The sequence below is a fragment of the Gymnoscopelus microlampas genome (assembly GCF_963454915.1).
Source record: "Gymnoscopelus microlampas genome assembly, chromosome: 16".
NCBI lineage: Eukaryota > Metazoa > Chordata > Actinopteri > Myctophiformes > Myctophidae > Gymnoscopelus > Gymnoscopelus microlampas.
The window spans coordinates 47,850,318-47,873,732 of NC_139953.1; the positions used below are offsets into that span (position 1 = coordinate 47,850,318).

Sequence of the window (23,415 nt, forward strand, 5' to 3'; positions counted from 1 at the left end):
GTGTGTGTGTGTGTGTGTGTGTGTGTGTGTGTGTGTGTGTGTGTGTGTGTGTGTGTGTGTGTGTGTGTGTGTGAACAACATTAGACTCTGTCAGCCTCTCCTGAGATGCAGAATGCATAAACATATTCCAACACAATACCGATGGGGGCGCCAGTTGTGGCAACAAAAAAAAGATCTTCCCAATTCTGAATGGGTAACATTTGCACAATTGTTTTTTTCTATCACTCAGATGCACGTCACCGTTTGTGTCAGTGAACCTTATTGGAGTGGCTGGTCTGACTCTAGTTTGTAAATTAATAATACATTTTGCACAAAGAAGTGTATTGTGAGGCTCACGTACTGTATGTATTGTATTTGTTTCATTAATGCATGTGTGGAGTCAGCTTATATTGAATATATGAATAATGTATTTCTAAATGTATTTACTGGAGAGGGCAATGTCATTGCTTCTTTTTGAAGTTCCGTCCCCATAAAGATCAGCATCCATGTTTACATGAGAGATGATCAGAGGAGCAGAGTTTGTACCACCAGCATTAAAACAGGGACTGAAGTATGGATATAGTTTATCAGTGAAGGTGCAGCCAGTGAAAGAGTAGAGATGAACTCTGGCCTCCACATCATAAAAGGAGACCAGACCCTCCTCATAATCCACAAACACTCCTACTTTCTGCACCTCCTCTCTTACAGGGAGGAGGACAGAGTAAGGGTCAGCAAGAGCATTGTACTCATTTTTATTCCTCAACACTATAGTCCAGTAACCATTGTTGGGGTTCAGTGTGATTGATCCCTTTCTGTTGATGGACTCTCTGGCCACTCCTAGATCCCACTTAGTCTTCCTTTTAACCTGAACCTCATAGTAAAACCTTCCTGAGGAGAAGCTTTGTTTTCCTAAGACAAAGACACATGGAGAGAATCTCTCTGTGTTGTCTGGGAGATTCTTCCATATGTTTCCATCACTCACTTGTTTTCCATCCTCAGACAGGATGAGGTAGGGATTTGCTGTATCAGGGTCCAGAGTCACATCCACTGCATATTGTTGAATCCTCCTCAGATCAACATCATACAGCTTATCCATCTCTTGACTGAGTGTCTTCTCCAGCTGAGCCACAGCCTTCCTCACAGTCCCCACATATGAAGACTGATGGACATTGGCCATTGTCCAGTCCTTGGTGGGTGGAGGGGTGTTGATGGAGGTGAAGCTCTGGAGGAGGTGGAGGTGGTCTTCAGTGTGTGAGAGCTGCTTCAGCTCGGAGCTTCTCTTCTCTAACTGAGTGATTTCCTTTTGCAGATCTTTGATGAAGCCTTCAGCCTGTTTCTCTGTTGTTTTCTGCTTCTCTTCAATCACATCAATGAGCTCAGCCTGGCTCCTCTCAATACAGCTGATCAGAGCAGTGAAGACCTGCACACTGCCTGCTATCACTGTGTCTGCATCTTTCCTGCTGATCTGATCCTCCTGATTTCTACTGAGTGTTTGACCTCCTGAATCTTCAGTTGTCTCTCCTGGATCATCTGCTGGATTTTGTTCTCTGTCTTTGCTTCATATTCTTCTTTCCACTCATGATTCCTGAACTGATTAATCATTTCAGAAATACAACTATTGACAGATACGTTTGGTCTCTTATAGGTTTCTTAACAAGTGGTGCTGGGGTGTCTTCAACCAGTGATGTCTGTCTTTACAGTCCAGGAATGTTTATGATGTGATTACAGCAGAATATGACGTTGTAAGGGTTTATCTTTCTATGTGTGTGAGGCTCTCTTCTCTTTGACTAATGCTCCTCACAGCTTTGATCAGCTTTTAAGTCAAGCTGACTGAAATCTGACCTCATCAAACATGACGTCAGTCTTGCCCAAATATGGAGTTCCACATGGCTCCAGAATGACCTCCACATAAAGACAGCTGTTTACAAGGACCCCCAAATAGCCTCTTGGTCACTTTTCTTAGAGGGGTCCGCAACTTTCAGCTACATTAACTACGTGTGCGCGCACACACACACACACACACACACACACACACACACACACCCACCCACCTGGGGTTATAATGACCCCCCCCCCCCCACACACACACCCCCATTCATTCAGTTTAATCCATTCCGGAAGTGAAGGGTGGTGAGAGATTAAATAAAGGTAGAGTGATTGATCAATCATTTAGAAGGACACTCACTGGACCCCTGTGTGTGTGTGTGTGTGTGTGTGTGTGTGTGTGTGTGTGTGTGTGTGTGTGTGTGTGTGTGTGTGTGTGTGTGTGTGTGTGTGTGTGTGTGTGTGTGTGTGTGTGTGTGTGTGTGTGTGTGTGTGTGTGTGTGTGAGAACAACATTAGACTCTGTCAGCCTCTCCTGAGATGCAGAATGCATAAACATATTCCAACACAATACCGATGGGGGCGCCAGTTGTGGCAACAAAAAAAAAGATCTTCCCATTTCTGAATGCGTAACATTTGCACAATTGTTTTTTTCTATCACTCAGATGCACGTCACCGTTTGTGTCAGTGAACCTTATTGGAGTGGCTGGTCTGACTCTAGTTTGTAAATTAATAATACATTTTGCACAAAGACGTGTATTGTGAGGCTCACGTACTGTATGTATTGTATTTGTTTCATTAATGCATGTGTGGAGTCAGCTTCTATTGAATATATGCATAATGTATTTCTAAATGTATTTACTGGAGAGGGCAATGTCATGTTTTTCTTCTTTTTGAAGTTGGAGGTGACATGTTCCCTCCGTCCCCATAAAGATCAGCGTCCATGTTGACAGGAGAGATGATCAGAGGATCAGAGTTTGTACCACCAGCATTATTACAGGGACTGAAGTATGGATATAGTTTCTCAGTGAAGGTGCAGCCAGTGAAAGAGTAGAGATGAACTCTGGCCTCCACATCATAAAAGGAGACCAGACCCTCATCATAATCTACAAACACTCCAACTTTCTGGACCTCCTCTCTTACAGGGAGGAGGACATCAGGGCCAGCAAGAGCCTCATACTCATTTCTATTCCTCAACCCTATAGTCCAGTAACCATTGTTGGGGTTCAGTGTGATTGAGCCCTTCCTGTTGATGGACTCTCTGGCCACTCCTAGGTCCCACTTAGTCTTCCTTTTAACCTGAACCTCATAGTAAAACCTTCCTGAGGAGAAGCTTTGTTTTCCTAAGACACAGACACATGTAGAGAATCTCTCTGTGTTCTTTGGGAAATTCTTTCTTATGTTTCCATGACTCACTTGTCTTCCATCCTCAGACAGGATGAGTTTGGGATGTGCTGTATCAGGGTCCAGAGTCACATCCACTGCATATTGCTGGATCATCCTCAGATCAACATCATACAGCTTATTGATCTCTTGACTGAGTGTCTTCTCAAGCTGAGCCACAGCTGTCCTCACAGTCCCCACATATGAAGACTGATGGACATTGGCCATTGTCCAGTCCTTGGTGGGTGGAGGGGTGTTGATGGTTGTTATGTTCTGGAGGAGGTGGAGGTGGTCTTCAGTGTGTGAGAGCTTCTTCAGCTCAGAGCTTCTCTTTTCTAACTGAGTTATTTCATTTTGCAGATCTGTGATGAAGCCTTCAGCCTGTTTCTCTGTTGTTTTCTGCTTCTCTTCAATCACATCAATGAGCTCAGCCTGGCTCTTCTCAATACAGCTGATCAGAGCAGTGAAGACCTGCACACTGCCTGCTATCACTGTGTCTGCATCTTTCCTGCTGATCTCTACTGAGTGTTTGACCTCCTGAATCTTCATTCGTCTCTCCTGGATCATCTGCTGAACTTCATCCTCTGTCTTTGCTTCATATTCTTCTTTCCACTCATGATTCCTGAACTGATTAACCATTTCAGAAATACAACTATTGACAGATACGTTTGGTCTCTTATAGGTTTCTTAACAAGTGGTGCTGGGGTGTCTTCAACCAGTGATGTCTGTCTTTACAGTCCAGGAATGTTTATGATGTGATTACAGCAGAATATGAAGTTGTAAGGGTTTATCTTTCTATGTGTGTGAGGCTCTCTTCTCTTTGACTAATGCTCCTCACAGCTTTAATCAGCTTTTAAGTCAAGCTGACTGAAATCTGACCTCATCAAACATGACGTCAGTCTTGCCCAAATATGGAGTTCCACATGGCTCCAGAATGACCTCCACATGAAGACAGCTGTTTACAAGGACCCCCAAATAGCCTCTTGGTCACTTTTCTTAGAGGGGTCCGCAACTTTCAGCTACATTAACTACGTGTGTGCGCACACACACACACCCACCCACCTGGGGTTATAATGACCCCCCCCCCCCACCCCCATTCATTCAGTTTAATCCATTCCGCAAGTGAAGGGTGGTGAGAGATTAAATAAAGGTAGAGTGCTTGATCAATCATTTAGAAGGACACTCACTGGACCCCTGTGTGTGTGTGTGTGTGTGTGTGTGTGTGTGTGTGTGTGTGTGTGTGTGTGTGTGTGTGTGTGTGTGTGTGTGTGTGTGTGTGTGTGTGTGTGTGTGTGTGTGTGTGTGTGAACAACATTAGACTCTGTCAGCCTCTCCTGAGATGCAGAATGCATAAACATATTCCAACACAATACCGATGGGGGCGCCAGTTGTGGCAACAAAAAAAAAGATCTTCCCAATTCTGAATGGGTAACATTTGCACAATTGTTTTTTTCTATCACTCAGATGCACGTCAACGTTTGTGTCAGTGAACCTTATTGGAGTGGCTGGTCTGATTCTAGTTTGTAAATTAATAATACATTTTGCACACAGACGTGTATTGTGAGGCTCACGTACTGTATGTATTGTATTTGTTTCATTAATGCATGTGTGGAGTCAGCTTTTATTGAATATATGCATAATGTATTTCTAAATGTATTTACTGGAGAGGGCAATGTCATTGCTTCTTTTTGAAGTTGGAGGGGACATGTTCCCTCCGTCCCCATAAAGATCAGCGTCCATGTTGACAGGAGAGATGATCAGAGGAGCAGAGTTTGTACCACCAGCATTAACACAGGGACTGAAGTATGGATATAGTTTCTCAGTGAAGGTGCAGCCAGTGAAAGAGTAGAGATGAACTCTAGCCTCCAAATCATAAAAAGAGGCCAGACCCTCCTCATAATCCACAAACACTCCCACTTTCTGGACCTCCTCTCTTACAGGGAGGAGGACAGCAGGGCCAGCAAGAGCCCAGTACTCATTTCTGTTCCTCAACCATATAGTCCAGTAACCATTGTTGGGGTTCGCTGTGATGTCTCCCTTCCTGTTGATGGACTCTCTGGCCACTCCTAGATCCCACTCAGTCCCTTTAACCTGAACCTCATAGTAAAACCTTCCCGAGGAGAAGCTTTGTTTTCCTAAGACACAGACACATTCAGAGAATCTCTTTGTGTTGTCTGGAAGATTCTTCATTATGCCTCCATCACTCACTTGTTTTCCATCCTCAGACAGGATGAGTTCGGGATTTGCTGTATCAGGGTCCAGAGTCACATCCACTGCATATTGCTGGATCATCCACAGCTCAACATCATACATCTTCTTCATCTCTTGACTGAGAGTCTTCTCAAGCTGAGCCACAGCTGTCCTCACAGTCCCCACATATGAAGACTGATGGACATTGACTTTTGTCCAGTCCTCGGTGGGTGGAGGGGTGTTGATGGATGAGACATTCTGGAGGAGGTGGAGGTGGTCTTCAGTGTGTGAGAGCTGCTTCAGCTCAGAGCTTCTCTTCTCTAACTGAGTAATTTCCACTTGCATATCTTTGATGAAGCCTTCAGCCTGTTTCTCTGTTGTTTTCTGCTTCTCTTCAATCACATCAATGAGCTCAGCCTGGCTCCTCTCAATACAGCTGATCAGAGCAGTGAAGACCTGCACACTGCCTGCTATCACTGTGTCTGCATCTTTCCTGCTGATCTCTACTGAGTGTTTGACCTCCTGAATCTTCACTTGTCTCTCCTGGATCATCTGCTGGATTTTATCCTCTGTCTTTGCTTCATATTCTTCTTTCCACTCATGATTCCTGAACTGATGAACCATCTCAGAAATACAACTATTGACAGATACTTTTGGTCTCTTATAGGTTTCTTAACAAGTGGTGCTGGGGTGTCTTCAACCAGCGATGTCTGTCTTTACAGTCCAGGAATGTTTATGATGTGATTACAGCAGAATATGAAGTTGTAAGGGTTTATCTTTCTATGTGTGTGAAGGTCTCTTCTCTTTGACTAATGCTCCTCACAGCTTTAATCAGCTTTTAAGTCAAGCTGACTGAAATCTGACCTCATCAAACATGACGTCAGTCTTGCCCAAATATGGAGTTCCACATGGCTCCAGAATGACCTCCACGTGTGTGTGTGTGTGTGTGTGTGTGTGTGTGTGTGTGTGTGTGTGTGTGTGTGTGTGTGTGTGTGTGTGTGTGTGTGTGTGTGTGTGTGTGTGTGTGTGTGTGTGTGTGTGTGAACAACATTAGACTCTGTCAGCCTCTCCTGAGATGCAGAATGCATAAACATATTCCAACACAATACCGATGGGGGCGCCAGTTGTGGCAACAAAAAAAAGATCTTCCCAATTCTGAATGGGTAACATTTGCACAATTGTTTTTTTCTATCACTCAGATGCACGTCACCGTTTGTGTCAGTGAACCTTATTGGAGTGGCTGATCTGATTCTAGTTTGTAAATTAATATTACATTTTGCACAAAGACATGTACTGTGAGGCTCACGTACTGTATGTATTGTATTTGTTTCATTCATGCATGTGTGGAGTCAGCTTATATTGAATATATGCATAATGTATTTACTGGAGAGGGCAATGTCATGTTTTTCTTCTTTTTGAAGTTGGAGGGGACATGTTCCCTCCGTCCCCATAAAGATCAGCATCCATGTTGACATGAGAGATGATCAGAGGAGCAGAGTTTGTACCACCAGCATTAGTACAGGGACAGAAGTATGGATATAGTTTCTCAGTGAAGGTGCAGCCAGTGAAAGAGTAGAGATGAACTCTGGCCTCCACATCATAAAAGGAGACCAGACCCTCCTCATAATCCACAAACACTCCCACTTTCTGGACCTCCTCTCTTACAGGGAGGAGGACAGCAGGGTCAGCAGCACTGTACTCATTTCTATTCCTCAACACTATAGTCCAGAAACCATTGTTGGGGTTCAGTGTGATTGATCCCTTCCTGTTGATGGACTCTCTGGCCACTCCTAGATCCCACTCAGTCCCTTTAACCTGAACCTCATAGTAAAACCTTCCCGAGGAGAAGCTTTGTTTTCCTAAGACACAGACACATTCAGAGAATCTCTCTGTGTTGTCTGGAAGATGCTTCCATATGTTTCCATCACTCACTTGTTTTCCATCCTCAGACAGGATGAGGTAGGGATTTGCTGTATCAGGGTCCAGAGTCACATCCACTGCATATTGTTGAATCCTCCTCAGATCAACATCAAACAGCTTCTTCATCTCTTGACTGAGAGTCTTCTCCAGCTGAGCCACAGCTGTCCTCACAGTCCCCACATATGAAGACTGATGGACATTGGCCATTGTCCAGTCCTTGGTGGGTGGAGGGGTGTTGATGGAGGTGAAGTGCTGGAGGAGGTGGTCTTCAGTGTGTGAGAGCTGCTTCAGCTCAGAGCTTCTCTTCTCTAACTGAGTGATTTCCACTTGCAGATCTTTGATGAAGCCTTCAGCCTGTCTCTCTGTTGTTTTCTGCTTCTCTTCAATCACATCAATGAGCTCAGCCTGGCTCCTCTCAATACAGCTGATCAGAGCAGTGAAGACCTGCACACTGCCTGCTATCACTGTGTCTGCATCTTTCCTGCTGATCTCTACTGAGTGTTTGACCTCCTGAATCTTCACTTGTCTCTCCTGGATCATCTGCTGAACTTCAGCCTCTGTCTTTGCTTCATATTCTTCTTTCAACTCATGAATCCTGAACTGATTAACCATTTCAGAAATACAACTATTGACAGATGTTTGGTCTCTTATAGGTTTCTTAACAAGTGGTGCTGGGGTGTCTTCAACCAGTGATGTCTGTCTTTACAGTCCAGGAATGTTTATGATGTGATTACAGCAGAATATGAAGTTGTAAGGGTTTATCTTTCTATGTGTGTGAAGCTCTCTTCTCTTTGACTAATGCTCCTCACAGCTTTAATCAGCTTTTAAGGTATGCTGACTGAAATCTGACTTCATCAAACATGACGTCAGTCTTGCCCAAATATGGAGTTCCACATGGCTCCAGAATGACCTCCACGTGTGTGTTTGTGTGTGTGTGTGTGTGTGTGTGTGTGTGTGTGTGTGTGTTTGTGTGTGTGTGTGTGTGTGTGTGTGTGTGTGTGTGTGTGTGTGTGTGTGTGTGTGTGTGTGTGTGTGTGTGTGTGTGTGTGTGTGTGTGTGTGTGTGTGTGTGTGTGTGTGTGTGTGTGTGTGTGTGTGTGTGTGTGTGTGAGAACAACATTAGACTCTGTCAGCCTCTCCTGAGATGCAGAATGCATAAACATATTCCAACACAATACCGATGGGGGCGCCAGTTGTGGCAACAAAAAAAAAGATCTTCCCAATTCTGAATGGGTAACATTTGCACAATTGTTTTTTTTTCTATCACTCAGATGCACCTCACCGTTTGTGTCAGTGAACCTTATTGGAGTGGCTGGTCTGATTCTAGTTTGTAAATTAATATTACATTTTGCACAAAGACGTGTATTGTGAGGCTCACGTACTGTATGTATTGTATTTGTTTCATTAATGCATGTGTGGAGTCAGCTTATATTGAATATATGCATAATGTATTTACTGGAGAGGGCAATGTCATGTTTTTCTTCTTTTTGAAGTTGGAGGTGACATGTCCCCTCCATCCCCATAAAGATCAGCGTCCATGTTGACAGGAGAGATGATCAGAGGAGCAGAGTTTGTACCACCATCATTAGGCCAGGGACAGAAGAATGGATATAGTTTCTCACTGAAGGTGCAGCCAGTGAAAGAGTAGAGATGAACTCTGGCCTCCACATCATAAAAGGAGACCAGACCCTCCTCATAATCCACAAACACTCCCACTTTCTGGACCTCCTCTCTTACAGGGAGGAGGACAGCAGGGTCAGCACGAGCCTTGTACTCATTTCTATTCCACAACCCTATAACCCAGAAACCATTGTTGGGGTTCGCTGTGATTGATTCCTTCCTGTTGATGGACTCTCTGGCCACTCCTAGACCCCACCCAGTCTTCCCTTTAACCTGAACCTCATAGTAAAACCTTCCTGAGGAGAAGCTTTGTTTTCCTAAGACACAGATACATAGTGAGAATCTCTCTGTGTTGTCTGGGAGATTCTTCCTTATGTTTCCAGTACTCACTTGTTTTCCATCCTCAGACAGGATGAGGTTGGGATTTGCTGTATCAGGGTCCAGAGTCACATCCACTGCATATTGCTGGATCATCCACACATCAGCATCATACAGCTTTTTCTTCATCTCTTGACTGAGTGTCTTTTCCAGCTGAGCCACAGCTGTCCTCACAGTCCCCTGATGTACATTGACCTTTGTCCAGTCCTTAGTGGGCAGAGGGGTGTTGATGGATGAGACATTCTGGAGGAGGTGGAGGTGGTCTTCAGTGTGTGAGAGCTGCTTCAGCTCAGAGCTTCTCTTTTCTAACTGAGTTATTTCATTTTGCAGATCTTTGATGAAGCCTTCAGCCTGTTTCTCTGTTGTTTTCTGCTTCTCTTCAATCACATCAATGAGCTCAGCCTGGCTCCTCTCAATACAGCTGATCAGAGCAGTGAAGACCTGCACACTGCCTGCTATCACTGTGTCTGCATCTTTCCTGCTGATCTCTACTGAGTGTTTGACCTCCTGGATCTTCACTTGTCTCTCCTGGATCATCTGCTGAACTTCAGCCTCTGTCTTTGCTTCATATTCTTCTTTCCACTCATGAATCCTGAACTGATTAACCATTTCAGAAATACAACTATTGACAGATACGTTTGGTCTCTTATATGTTTCTTAACAAGTGGTGCTGGGGTGTCTTCAACCAGTGATGTCTGTCTTTACAGTCCAGGAATGTTTATGATGTGATTACAGCAGAATATGAAGTTGTAAGGGCTTATCTTTCTATGTGTGTGAGGCTCTCTTCTCTTTGACTAATGCTCCTCACAGCTTTGATCAGCTTTTAAGTCAAGCTGACTGAAATCTGACCTCATCAAACATGACGTCAGTCTTGCCCAAATATGGAGTTCCACATGGCTCCAGAATGACCTCCACATAAAGACAGCTGTTTACATACGTTTCCATGTTGAGGACCCCCAAAAAGCATCTTGGTCACTTTTCTTAGAGGGGTCCCCAACTTTCTGCTTCATTAAGTATGCGTGTGTGTGTGTGTGTGTGTGTGTGTGTGTGTGTGTGTGTGCGTGTGTGCGTGTGTGCGTGTGCGTGTGTGCGTGTGTGCGTGCGTGCGTGTTACTCAGGGTGTCTGTGTGTGTGTGTCCTTTCACCGTTATACAATTTCTCATAACAATCTTGACAAGAAAATGGCGGAAGTCAAATCATCACTGAAAGCCGTCAGTTCGGTAAATTAAAATGGCCGCTGTCCAACTGCCGTTCAAGTTACTGAGTTTGTCTTTATTGTTTTTTTGTCGCCACAAAGTACGACTTTAAAACAAAGTGTGCGTCTCTTTCCCCACTGGAAACAAACCGAAACTCATTCAACAATAGCGTCCTCGGAGCAGACAAATCCTTATTGGACAGGAGAGAGAGAGGTGCATGGGAACCAGAGTGCCAGTCGAGCCCTGGGATCCGGGTAAAACTTTCTTTCACCTGGCCTTTCTACTGAGCGCGCTCTGAATGACTTCATGAATATTCATGAGCTGCTCTGCTAACGTCCTCAGTGACAGGCAGGAGAATGTAGAGTTCAAACACAAAGGTCATCCATCACAGATACCAGGCTAAAACTCTGTGTCTGTGAAACTCACAGGTTTTCTTCAATGTGTGCCTTCATTCAGTGCCTCGTGTCCATACTGTTGGTGATGATGTAATATCTTAAAAAAGAAACGGCACACTTCCGTGTCAGACATAGTTTTCTCCACAACCTCCTCCTCCTCCTCCTCCAGGGGTTCGTTCAACATGTACCCAGCAGTGCAACGCTTGTCACACTGATAGCGTGACTGGGTGGCAGGTTAGTTAGCGGTGGCATTTAATGACGTGACTGGGTGATGCTCCAGCGGCAAGGTTAGCGGTGGCAGCTAGCTAGAACCGCGCGCCCGGCTGTTTGTTTTCTCCTGCCAATGAAGAACAAACTCGTTATGAATGTCATTCCGTCGGCGTGTTCCCGGACACGGCGCCACGGCGCTGTGTTCTGTGGGAGGGTTAAATGCCACCACAAAGGGAGGCTCACATTGTCGTTTTCCAGAACATAAATATTTACATCCCCGCCAGCGCCCTGCAGCGGAGCGAGAGGCTTGAAGCTCTCATAATGAGAAGCACTGGGCTTTGCGTTAGCAGCACCTCATGTAAGCTGAGCACCTCTGTGCTGTAAAAACTATGGCTGTTCACCTTAAAGTAACTTTAAGCCTACATTTAAATGTATATATATATATATATACACATATATATAGAGTACGTGCGCGTCCGGCGAGTTCGAGTGAAGGGGGGTGGAGGGGCAGCGTTTGACAACAGTTTCTTTCTTTTTTTGATCTCTGAAGTTGCCTAGAATCCCTTTAACACTTTTACTGCCAAGGGCTAATCTCAGAATGTACTCACCAGTGCCAATGTTTTATTGTTGTTTTTTGTTTTTTTCGCGTCGCCATAGGCCCCGTTAAAATCCTTTAGAATGCGCGATCCACTGTTTGTAAACAACGTGCACATGTCCCTGTGTCTACTAGTGCAGACCACGTGTCAAAAGGAGCCGCCATGTTTGAGTTCTGACCGTTTATGTTAACATGGGAAATGCGAGGAGAAAAAACTACAAGGGCTAGAAAGGGGTTTCAGTGTGCGCCTTAGAATGGAGGCAGACGGGAAACAAAAAAACGGGGTCGCACTTCCGGTCAACTTCCGGTGGTGTTACACTGAAAATGGTCCGTGTAGAAAATTGAAAGAAAAAAAAAAAATCGAAAAAAAGGAAAAAGCACCCGGACCGTAGCACTACGGTCTCGGCGCTTAACAGTTGGATTTAACGGACCGTAGGACTACGTTCTTGGCGGTTAATGTGTTAATGTCTGCTGTTTTGTGTCTCGTGTCGTGTTGGGCAGGTTACTGAGGATGTGTTCTAAGTTACTAGTTACTTATTACTCCTTTAAAAAAATATAATATACACCATTTATTACTTGGTATCAAGAGTAACTAATATTATAACTATTAAGTTATTTATTTTATGAGCGAAATTATAATAATATGTTACTTTTGCTAATCTAAGGCACCTCTCCTACCAGAAGAAGGCGAGTTGCGTTGGCAGACTAGACACTCTGCAGTGGTAGAACTCTGGTGGCTCTGCATGCCTTCATGATAATTTAACTGTGAGGGAGTATAAATGTAACCTAATAAATGAACAGTGAGGATGTCACTGTGCTCCATCTGTAGCTGAAGCTGTGTTATTATGATAATGATTGGCTCTTATGGGACACACAGTGTTTTGTTTTCATATTCTGAAGCGGTGAAATAATACTGGTGATTATAGCTTGTATTATCTGACTGATTCCACACGCACACACACACACACACACACACACACACACACACACACACACACACACACACACACACACACACACACACACACACACCCACACTCAAACGCACCCACACTCTCATGAATGATAAAACACACCTGTACTCCCATGAACGTACACTCATACTGTGTTCACACATTAATGAGCTCTCTAAGCTTACCTCGGGAGACTTAGGCGCATGGCAACACTAATCATCCATTCACACACGCCCATGCACGCACGCACACACACGCACACACACACACACACACACACACACACACACAGACATGCACACGCGCACACACACGCACGCACCACTTGTCTGGAATGCCTTGTATGGAATGAGGAGAGAGTGTAAATCTGAGATAGGTAGGTAGGTAGGTGTAGGTACTTTATTCATCCCTGAGGGGAAATTAATATATATATATATATTTATTTTTTTTACAGACCAAACACTATTAACTCACTGAGTGCCATTAACGTGTTTCACATGTTTTTACCGCTATGGCGCTGGGTGCCATTAACGTGTTTGACGTGTTTTTGAAAAAATAGCAAAAAAAAAAGAAAAACATGTTCAGAACCCAAGATATCATCATCTGAAGATGTGCAGCTCCATCCACTCCTTGTTTAACTTAGAACTGAAAAAGGCTGTATCTCTCTTCCTAAGCACTTTTTGTTTACTGTGAAAAAAAACTCTGGCACTTTTCAGAATCAATTCTGAAATAATTCTGGCAATCCTGGCACTCAATGAGTTAAGAGTTGGCTTGAATTCAACATCCACCTCCATCCTTATAAGCCTGGTCTTATTGCTGCAGGCAGAAATGAGCCCCAAGAGGCGGTTGTCTGTGGCTAGTGGCTTCAGTAGAGTCAGTGCTGCTGTATGGAGACATAGACAATGGTTATAGACATAGACTGTATGGGGCTGAGACATAGACAATGGTTATAGACATAGACTGTATGGGGCTGAGACATAGACATGGTCATAGACATAGACTGTATGGAGATGAGACATAGACAATGGTTATAGACATAGACTGTATGGAGATGAGACATAGACAATGGTTATAGACATAGACTGTATGGGGCTGAGACATAGACAATGGTTATAGACATAGACTGTATGGGGCTGAGACATAGACATGGTCATAGACAGAGAAGACATAGACATATAAGACAGACATAGAACAGTGGTTCTCAAACTTTTTCATGTCAAGGACCCCCAAATAGACGCTTATTACCCCACGGACCCCCATTTGAAAAGATATGCCAGGGACCCCAATAAGAGAAGGTTGTTACGGCTCTAGCAGTGATTCTCAACCATTTTAATTTCAAGGACCCCCAGTTTGACATGCATTAGGGCTACGGACCCCCATTTAATGGCATTTATACCTCTGGGACCCCAATTCATATTGTAAAATCAATGTTCATTTAACTCTGAGAGTGTACAAATGGAACCAAATGGACCCGTTAGGGTCCATTTGGTTCCATTTGTACACTCTCAGAGTTACAGACCCATAAGGGTCCATTTGGTTCCATTTGTACACTCTCAGAGTTACAGACACATAAGGGTCCATTTGGTTCCATTTGTACACTCTCAGAGTTACAGACACATAAGGGTCCATTTGGTTCCATTTGTACACTCTCAGAGTTACAGACACATGAGGATCAATTTGGTTCCTAACTATTAATTTGGCTGGGGACCCCCTGGAACCCCTCAAGTACCCCTGGGGGTCCCCGGACCCCACTTTGAGAACCAATGACCTAGGGACCTACCTACCTACCTACCTACCTACCTACCTACGTACCCATACATCCATCCACCCTTTCAGACCTGTCTTGCTCTCAGAACACTGTCTGTCTTCATGTGTCTCAGGTGTGAGACAGAGCGTAACCCCTGGGTGATGCTGACCTCCGCCCTGCTCACACACTGCCAGGGGTCAGAGGTCAACGTGGGTCAGCAGGTCGTCGCCATGATCCGGTCCCTCTACAGCACCAAACACAAGCTCCCTGCACAGGTACAGTACGACCTGTGTGTGTGTGTGTGTGTGTGTGTGTGTGTGTGTGTGTGTGTGTGTGTGTGTGTGTGTGTGTGTGTGTGTGTGTGCGCGCGCGCGCGCATGCCACACTATAAGCAGTGGTGTAAAGTAACTAAGTACATTTACTCAAGTACTGTACTTAAGTACACTTTTGAGGATTTTTTTTTACTTTACTGGAGTATTTCCCATTTTCAGTACTTTTACTTCTACTCCACTACATCTCAGAGGCAAATATTATACTTTTACTCCACTACAATTATTTGAAAACTTTAGTAACTAGTTACTTTGCAGATATAAATTATTACATTATAAAACATACATTAACCAGTTTAGCCTTATTTTAGGCTACCTTTACCTACAGTAGGCTATTTGAAAATAGCCGATCTACAAGCTCACAACGCGTCGCATCGCGACGCGTTGTGAGCTTGTAGATCGGCTATTTTCAAATATTTTAGTACTTTTACGTTTGGTACTCTAAGTACATTTTGATGCCAATACTTTTGTACTTTCACTCAAGTACATTTTTAATTCTGAACTTTTACTTGTAACAGAGTATTTTCATATTGCAGTATTGGTACTTTTACTGAAGTAAAGAATTTGAGTACTTTTTCCACCACTGACTATACAGTATGAACCTATAATGTCATTCTGTATGTCTAGCAGCGCCACACGCTGGCTGTGATATTAGTTTAGCGGTAATGCTATTCAGCGCGAACAGCCTGTACTGTCTGGATGGATGTCTAATATTAGTGTGTGTGTGTGTGTGTGTGGGGGGGGGGGGGGGGTTACAGTAAGGGGGAGGGGGGGGGGGGACAAGGGGAGCCTTTTACTTGTGCCTCTGAACAGCTTTAATTTGAATCTGCTGGAATGAAACCGCCGGAGCGTGGGGAGAGCCAGATTGCATTGTGTTATCCATATATTACACTGTGTGTGTGTGTGTGTGTGTGTGTGTGTGTGTGTGTGTGTGTGTGTGTGTGTGTGTGTGTGTGTGTGTGAGTGAGCACGTGCGTGTGTGCAGGCGGGCGTGTTTCTTCTTAACCCATTAAGACCTGAGGCGATTGTAAAAAAAGAAATCCAAATCCAAACAGTTTTTTGAAAAAAATCTACGTTTCACGATTTAAAAAAAATAGCAGATCTACAAGCTCATAGCGCGGCACTGCGCTATGAGCTTGTAGATCTGCTATTTTTGGGGCGGTGTAACCGCCCCCTATAAGTGAGTTTTGGACACCGACCAAAAAATTTGTATACCCCCTAACCCTTCCATTGTTAATGCAAATCGATACTTTTGCAAAGTCAGCCAATCACATTACAGCTAGTGTCATCACCACTAGCTGTAATGTGATTGGCTGACTTTGCAAATTCAGGACTGTGATTGGCTAGCGAAACACATGACACATGTGCAGCCCTATGAATAGCAGTATGGACTTTAAAAAAAAGTCATTTATCCTTTTCTAAAGTGAGTCATGTTGTGATGACCACACACCGCCCACTTCACACTGGGTGTGATTTTTGAATAGCCAAAGAGGAAAAAAAAGTGACACAGACGCGTTCCCGGTCTTAATGGGTTAAAAGCATTATGTGGCTGTACAGTCTCTGAACATCGATTAACCTTTACTGTCTGTTCTGTGCTTACTCTACTCTCTCTCTCTCTCTCTCTTTCTCTCATATTATTATCCGCCCCCCCCTCCTCCCCCCCCCCCTCTCCTCTGTGTTGTACAGTGCATCCTCCACACGGCCACACTGCTCCAGGATCATCCTCCGGGTCTTCAGCTTCCGGCCCTCAAGCTGATGGCCGAGAGCCAAGACCAACAGCTCCTCCAGCTGACCCAGGATCAGATCAACTCCATGTCACAGGTACCATAAATCTCTCAAGAACAGATTCTGCTCTGCGTTGGAATCATGTCGGTAGCCGCGTTGACAACCTGTGCGCGTTAGTTTCAAGTGGGCGTGCCTTCAGATCAGGAAGCAGGCCGCGCTTTACCCAATCAAATGTAGTGGGGCGGGATTCACGTGTCCGTCCACCCTCCCCCCCCTCGAAACTAACCCAAACTAATTTAACAATAGCGTCCGCGGAGCAGACAAAACCACGGAAGGATATTCACATTTTAACTTACTCTTTCATCATAGAAACAAGTGGGCTTATAACCAAAACCATCCATGTTCTCTGGGAGAAGTGGTGTTAGTGTTCCGTGTAGAAATATTGTTAGTGGGAATGAAAACGTAGTCGCACCAACCGGAAGTGATGCGCTGAAGGCAGACACAAACCCCGGTTTCCTTGCGCACTGGTGGTACTGGTGTTTGCTTCCTGCCAGAACCAACAGACATAGAACAAACAGCAGAGGTCGCTGTTTTTCATTTTCAGTTGGGTCTGGCTACGCGAGACTACAGGTACCATGGCCCTCATTTATCAATGGAGCGTAAAAAAAAAAACGGCGTATTTTTTTTCCCATAAATTCGGGCCGTAGGGCAACGTCAAAGTCACATTTATGAAGCAATCGTAAACAGACAATCCTAGCGTACGTTTGGTTCGGAGCTTTGATAAATCTGACGTCTGAAAACGAGCGTCATTTAAATAACACGCCCTTAAATAATCTCGAAACGTCCCGATTTCACGACTAAACTGGAAGAACCAGAATACGACTAAACAAAGCATGGAAAGCCCATAAGAAAGAGTTTCGCCGGCTCGCCTCACTGCCTGTCAAGTCTCTCACACACACACACACACACACACACACACGCACACGCACACGCACACGCACACACACACACACACACACGTACCTACTTGAAGCCCAACTGCGTAAAGGTACAATCCTTTGTCAATCAAGTTGGCTAGTAGCTTACATGAATGACAGATTATGATACCACATCGCCATGAATGGAATACGTTTGTATATTAATTTATTTAACCCATACCGAGCAGTGCGCGTTCGACTTACACTAACATAAAGCAGTCATGTGAGCTATTCCCATTTCCCAGTGAGACTCGGACGGGCGAGTCCCGTGCCGCGCCGCGTTAATGAGAGAACATTAATGGATGAAGGCTGGTGTGTGTTGGACCGTGGGTTAACCCTTTGAGACCTGAAGCCGATTCTACATGTCTCCTAAATCTCAACAGTTTTCTGAAAAACGTATGTTTCTATATCAGTGGTGCTCTATCTTTTTCATGTCAAGGACCCCCAAAATTATATGTATTTGGCCGCGGACCCCCATCCAAAATATTTTGTTCCAGGGACCCCCAGAAGCAACGATTTGAGTTACAAATGTTCGCTTTAAAAATATATATATTCAAAGATTTGCACACATTTTCACGATTTTTCAAAAATAGCCCAAAGTGTAAAATAATGCTTTTTAGCTCAAATCTAAAAATGACACAGTTCCAGGTCTTAATGGGTTAAAAGGACGGACACAGGGACACATGGATGGACAGCGGGCAAAACATACTCTCTCGCCATGCCTTTCGGCCTGGCGGAGACAATCGACTGATATTATGGAGCTGAGTAGAGAAATGATTCCACAGATTCAATTCAAACCTAAATGGTGTGAAAGCGTGTCGGTGCTGGTACTCAAAAACTATTCCCAAAGGTTGGCAAGTATGTAATAAGAGATTATCAGAGTGGTCTTACAGATCACATTCAGTATTATATAAATGCCCCTGGCGCTGCATGTGCACGCCCCTGGCAATGTGCACACCCCATGTTCTCTTACTGTGCTTTGTGTGTGAGTCCCACGGATTCCAGTGCAACAGCAGCAACACATTCATATTGTCTGATTGTTTTAGTTTTTCAAGCTCTGAACGAAAACAAAACAAATCCCAAAACAGTGAAAAACAAAACTTCAATGTCTAGGTTTGGGTGTGAAGAGAAGATTAGATTTGTAATTAAAATGGCATTATGAGAAACATGAGAAAAAAATAAAGAGCAAATGAGAAAAAGGTAATTGATGTGGCTGCAGTGAAACATATTTAGTTTGTTTTCCCCACTATAATTTATCCCATTGAGACCTGGAACTGTGTCATTTTTAGATTTGAGCTAAAAAGCATTATTTTACATTTAGGCTATTCAAAAATAGCAGATATACAAGCTCATAGCGCGGCACCGAGTGCCGCGCTATGAGCTTGCAGATCTGCTATTTTTTTTTTTTTTGTGAAAATGTGTGCAAATCTTTGAATATATATATTTTTAAAGCGAACATTTTTAACTCAAATCTTTGCTTCTGGGGGTCCCTGGAACACAATATTTTGATGGGGGTCCGCGGCCAAATGCATATAATTTTGGGGGTCCTTGACATGAAAAAGATTGAGCACCACTGATATAGAAACACACGTTTTTCAGAAAACTGTTGAGATTTAGGAGACATGTAGAATCGGCTTCAGGTCTCAATGAGTTATTCTACTGGTAGACGTGTGCTAAGCCCTGTTGTTGTGAGAGGAAAACAGAGGAGAGATAATGAGAGATGGAGAGACAAAGAGAAGAGGAAGGTAGACGGAGAGGAGAGGAGGTTACAGATATAACAGAAGGTGTTTAGTTGCTTTGACAACACCTGTGTTATCGTACAAAATGTAACAAACGACGGTTAAAATTATTATTAGATTCTTCTATCTATCACGTGAAATACACACTCCTGGTGGAAAAAGGGGGGCAGCAACATCTGGGATCTCCATACATGGGGAATAAAAGATAGACAGACCGACAGATAAGGAATGAACTCCCCATTGCAATTAGAACTGCTGACTCACTCCCAATCTTCTGCCGTAATCTGAAGACCTCTTCAGACTCCACCTCAGCACTTGCCCTCCTAGCCTTGACGACCTTGCAGGACTATGCAAAGGCTAAAATGTAACTTAGATCAATAGTTCTCAAACTTTTTCATGTCAAGGACCCCCAAATTGACACTTATTAGCCCGCGGACCCCCATTTGAAAAGATATGCCAGGGAGTGGACCCCCATAAGAGACGATTTTTACGGCTCTAGCAGTGATTCTCAAACATTTTAATTTCAAGGACCCCCAGTTTGACATGCATTAGGCTACGGACCCCCATTTAATGGCATTTCTATCTCTGGGACCCCAATTCATATTGTAAAATCTATGTTAATTTAACTCTGAGAGTGTACAAATGGAACCAAATGGACCCTAACGGGTCCATTTGGTTCCATTTGTACACTCTCAGAGTTAAAGACCCATAAGGGTCCATTTGGTTCCTAACTATCTATCATTTAGCTGGGGACCCCCTGGAACTCCCTCAAGTACCCCTGGGGGTCCTCGGACCCCACTTTGAGAACCACAGACTTAGATAGCATGTTATGTAGACAGATGCCAGGTCATTGTTGACCTGGCATCCTATAGTGTGTATAGCAGGGGTCTTCAACCTTTTCAGCCCAAGGACCCCCTAACTGAGAGAGAGATGAAGCAGGGACCCCCACTATATATTACATAAAATTGTGTTGCAGATTAAAACTTTTCCTAGATGTTGGATTCATGTTAATGTGTATTTTCAGACATTTAACGACTTAAACCGCCAATACTTAGTAAACTTTCACTCTGTACTTGGTCTGCTCTTTTTTCCCCTCTTTGCCAAAAATAGCCGATCTACAAGCTCACAACGCCTTGTAGATCGGCTATTTTCGGCTAAAGTTGTCCTTAGAATAGGGATGCTAGGGTTCAAGTGGTTAATGTAATCTCCGTCAATAGCAGTGAATGTGTTAAGTTGTTCTCTCTCTCTCTCTCTCTCTCTCTCTCTCTCTCTCTCTCTCTCTCTCTCCCCCCCCCCACACACACACACACACAGGAAGTGGCGTCCTCCTGTGACGAGGAGCTCCTCGCGCTGCTCCTGGACGCCGGCCTCCTGGTGGGCGTGGCCTCCTCGGCGCTGTACCCCCCGCTGTGCGCCCACCTCCTCTCCTCTCGGCAGGGGGAGGACGTGGAGGAGGCCGCCGCCCGCCTCCTGGCGGCGGGCCACGCCCCCGAGGCGGGCTCTCTGCTCCTGGCGCACCGCGGCGCCCACCCGGCCATGAGCACCTTCAGCACCGCGCTGGCCGTCCTCAAGAAGTGGCTCTGATTGGACGGACCACAGTGACCCCTCCCCCTCTCTGTTGTAGCTCTGGGACGATCATACTGGAAAAAAACATCTGTTTAACCCAGTGGTTTTCAACCAGTGGTCCGGGGACCACCAGTGGTCCTTGAGGGAGTTCCAGGGTGTCCCCAGCTAAATGATGGATAGGAACCAAATGGACCCTTATGGGTCTGTAACGCCACTTACATTAACATTGATTTTGTAATATAAATTGGCGTCCCAGTGATAGAAATGGCATTAAATGGAGGTCTGTAGACTAAATGCATGTCAAACTGGGGGTCCTTGAAATTAAAATGGTTGAGAATCACTGCTAGAGCCGTAAAAATCTTCTCTTATCGGGGGTCTCTGGCATATATTTTCAAATGGGGTCCCTGGGCTAATGTGTGTCAATTTGGGGGTCCTTGACGCAAAAAAGGTTGAAAACCACTGGTTTAACCCATTCAAACCGGGAATGCATCTTTGGGCTATTCAAAAATACCAGATCTACAAGCTCAAAGCGCGGCAGATCTGCCTGTAAGCTTGTAGATCTGCTATTTTTGAAAAATATAGTTTTTTTATGCAAATCTTTGAATATATATATTTTTAAAGCGAACACTTTTTGTTCTGGAACAAAATGTCCCAATTGAAAATATATATATTCAAAGATTTCCCCCCAAAAAATCACGATTAAAACAAAAAAATAGCAGATCTACAAGCTCATAGCGCGGCACTCGGTGCTGCGCTATAAGCTTGTATATCTGCTAATTTTTTAACAGATGCGTACCCGGTTTTAATGGTGTTGATAATGATTCAGTGCATGTGTACGTGCACTCACTCCAACACTCACTCACACACACACATAGCCATGCATGTGAGAGATGAGACACGCACGCACACACACACACACACGTGCGCACGCTTGCGTTCGTGTGTGTGTGTGTGTGTGTGTGTGCATATTGTACAGTATGATAAGTGAGTCATTCAGTGTGTGTGTGTGTGGTGTTATTGGTGTGTGGATATCAGTCTATTGTTCCATGACAGCGTTGGTTTTGCATCGTTTAGCAGCCTGACTCCTCTCCATTGTTCTAACTCTAATTACCTCTAATTGATTCTATACAAACTAATTGGACCCGCAGCAGGCCCCATGCTCCCTGTGTGTGTGTGTGTGTGTGTGTGTGTGTGTGTGTGTGTGTGTGTGTGTGTGTGTGTGTGTGTGTGTGTGTGTGTGTGTGTGTGTGTGTGTGTGTGTGTGTGTGTGTGTGTGTGTGTGTGTGTGGACATTGACAGCCTTGTTAAGGTGGATCTACTGACACACACACACACACACACACACACACACACACACACACACACACACACACACACACACACACACACACACACTTGTTAGTAGTACAATGTCTCTGTCATAATGTCACAGTTTGTCTTTGCCACGCCTCCTTTCCCCCACTGACTCCAAATAAAGAATAATGTAATCATATCAGTACATGTGACTGGGTGGTTGTTTCATTGCATTGTGTAGCATCTTAGCGTGTTGCATCACATCGTATCGTATCGTAACGTATCGTATGGTTTGTGTGGATAGATGGAGCAGCTGTCGCAATGTAGCCTGGTAAACCCTCCCTCCAGAAATCTCAATTGTATTTTATTTCAGGAGTGAGTCTGGCCTGCAGACCTGTATGGGCAATTTGGCTGTGGGCTGGAGATGGGCGGGAGTAATGTAGCTTTGATGTCCAAGTGGCCCTTTGATGTCCAATTAAGCCACTTTAGGCTGCAGTGATTATCACTAGGAGTAATTGGTTTGTCTTTGATGTTAATGAGCAGCTTGTATGAGAGGTATTGATTAATGACGTGTGAACCACTCTGGTTCCACCTGATTGGCCTACCCCCGATGTCAATCACAAAACAATGAGCGAGGACGCTGATTGGCTCGGTTAGTTGGTAATTCCACTAGAAACTCCCACAATGGGCAATCAGGCCAGACTCACTCCTGGAATCAAATGGAAATGAGATTTCCGGAGGGAGGGTTTACCAGGCTAGTCGCAATGGGGAATTGGTTTCAAGGTTCTTTATCGTTCCATCTTGTTTACAGGTACATAAGCGTAAAACTGATTTTGTTGTTCCATATAAGAGTAAATATGATTTGCATTTGGCATTTGTCGTAATAGTACTTAAAGTAATAATAGTAGTCAAAGAAACAAACTATAAAAAGACAGTAGGATTATAAGAGAATAAATATATTTAAAAAAATCAACGGATGAACAATTGAATGTGAAGTATTGTGTGCATGCCCTTCAGTGTGTAACACACACACGCACACACACACACGCACGCACGCACGCACGCACGCACGCACGCACGCACGCACGCACGCACACACACACACACACACACACACACACACACACACACACACACACACACACACACACACACACACACGTGTGCGTGTGCATTCTGCATGTGTGAGAGATGGAGAGAGATGTGAGCCGTTTTGCCAGATCATTATGATCAGTGAAGCTTTCCTCTCAATCTGCTGTGAGAACTATGTGCTGTCTGCGCACGCACGCACGCACGCACGCACGCACGCACGCACGCACGCACGCACGCACGCACACACACACACACACACACACACACACACACACACACACACACACACACACACACACACACACA

At 44.5% G+C, this 23,415-nt stretch overlaps 4 protein-coding genes across 4 annotated transcripts in view; 1 reads left to right on the top strand and 3 right to left on the bottom strand.

The window, feature by feature from the left end:
* The window catches only part of nbas (NBAS subunit of NRZ tethering complex), a 250,929-nt gene extending 228,948 nt beyond the window's left edge, over positions 1-21,981 (top strand). The window contains 3 exon segments of the mRNA XM_084082265.1: positions 14,522-14,663; positions 16,404-16,538; positions 20,473-21,981. Coding sequence (XP_083938391.1) covers positions 14,522-14,663; positions 16,404-16,538; positions 20,473-20,742 — 547 coding nt within the window. The 3' untranslated portion in view covers positions 20,743-21,981.
* Positions 413-3,824, bottom strand: LOC311063911 (uncharacterized protein; the record flags this gene model as incomplete). Its single annotated transcript, XM_084083545.1, has 4 exons — positions 413-1,500; positions 2,897-3,101; positions 3,378-3,458; positions 3,657-3,824. The coding sequence occupies 4 exons, from the start codon at positions 3,822-3,824 to the stop codon at positions 413-415; spliced, it is 1,542 nt and encodes a 513-aa protein (XP_083939671.1).
* LOC311063912 (pyrin-like) lies at positions 4,833-5,999 on the bottom strand (the record flags this gene model as incomplete). The annotated part of the gene is made up of 1 exon (XM_084083546.1): positions 4,833-5,999. The coding sequence occupies one exon, from the start codon at positions 5,997-5,999 to the stop codon at positions 4,833-4,835; it is 1,167 nt and encodes a 388-aa protein (XP_083939672.1).
* LOC311063915 (uncharacterized protein) lies at positions 6,774-9,901 on the bottom strand (the record flags this gene model as incomplete). Its single annotated transcript, XM_084083549.1, has 3 exons — positions 6,774-7,547; positions 9,305-9,379; positions 9,467-9,901. 3 exons carry the CDS (start codon positions 9,899-9,901, stop codon positions 6,774-6,776), a joined length of 1,284 nt encoding a protein of 427 aa, XP_083939675.1.
* Positions 21,982-23,415: the final 1,434 nt, after the last annotated feature.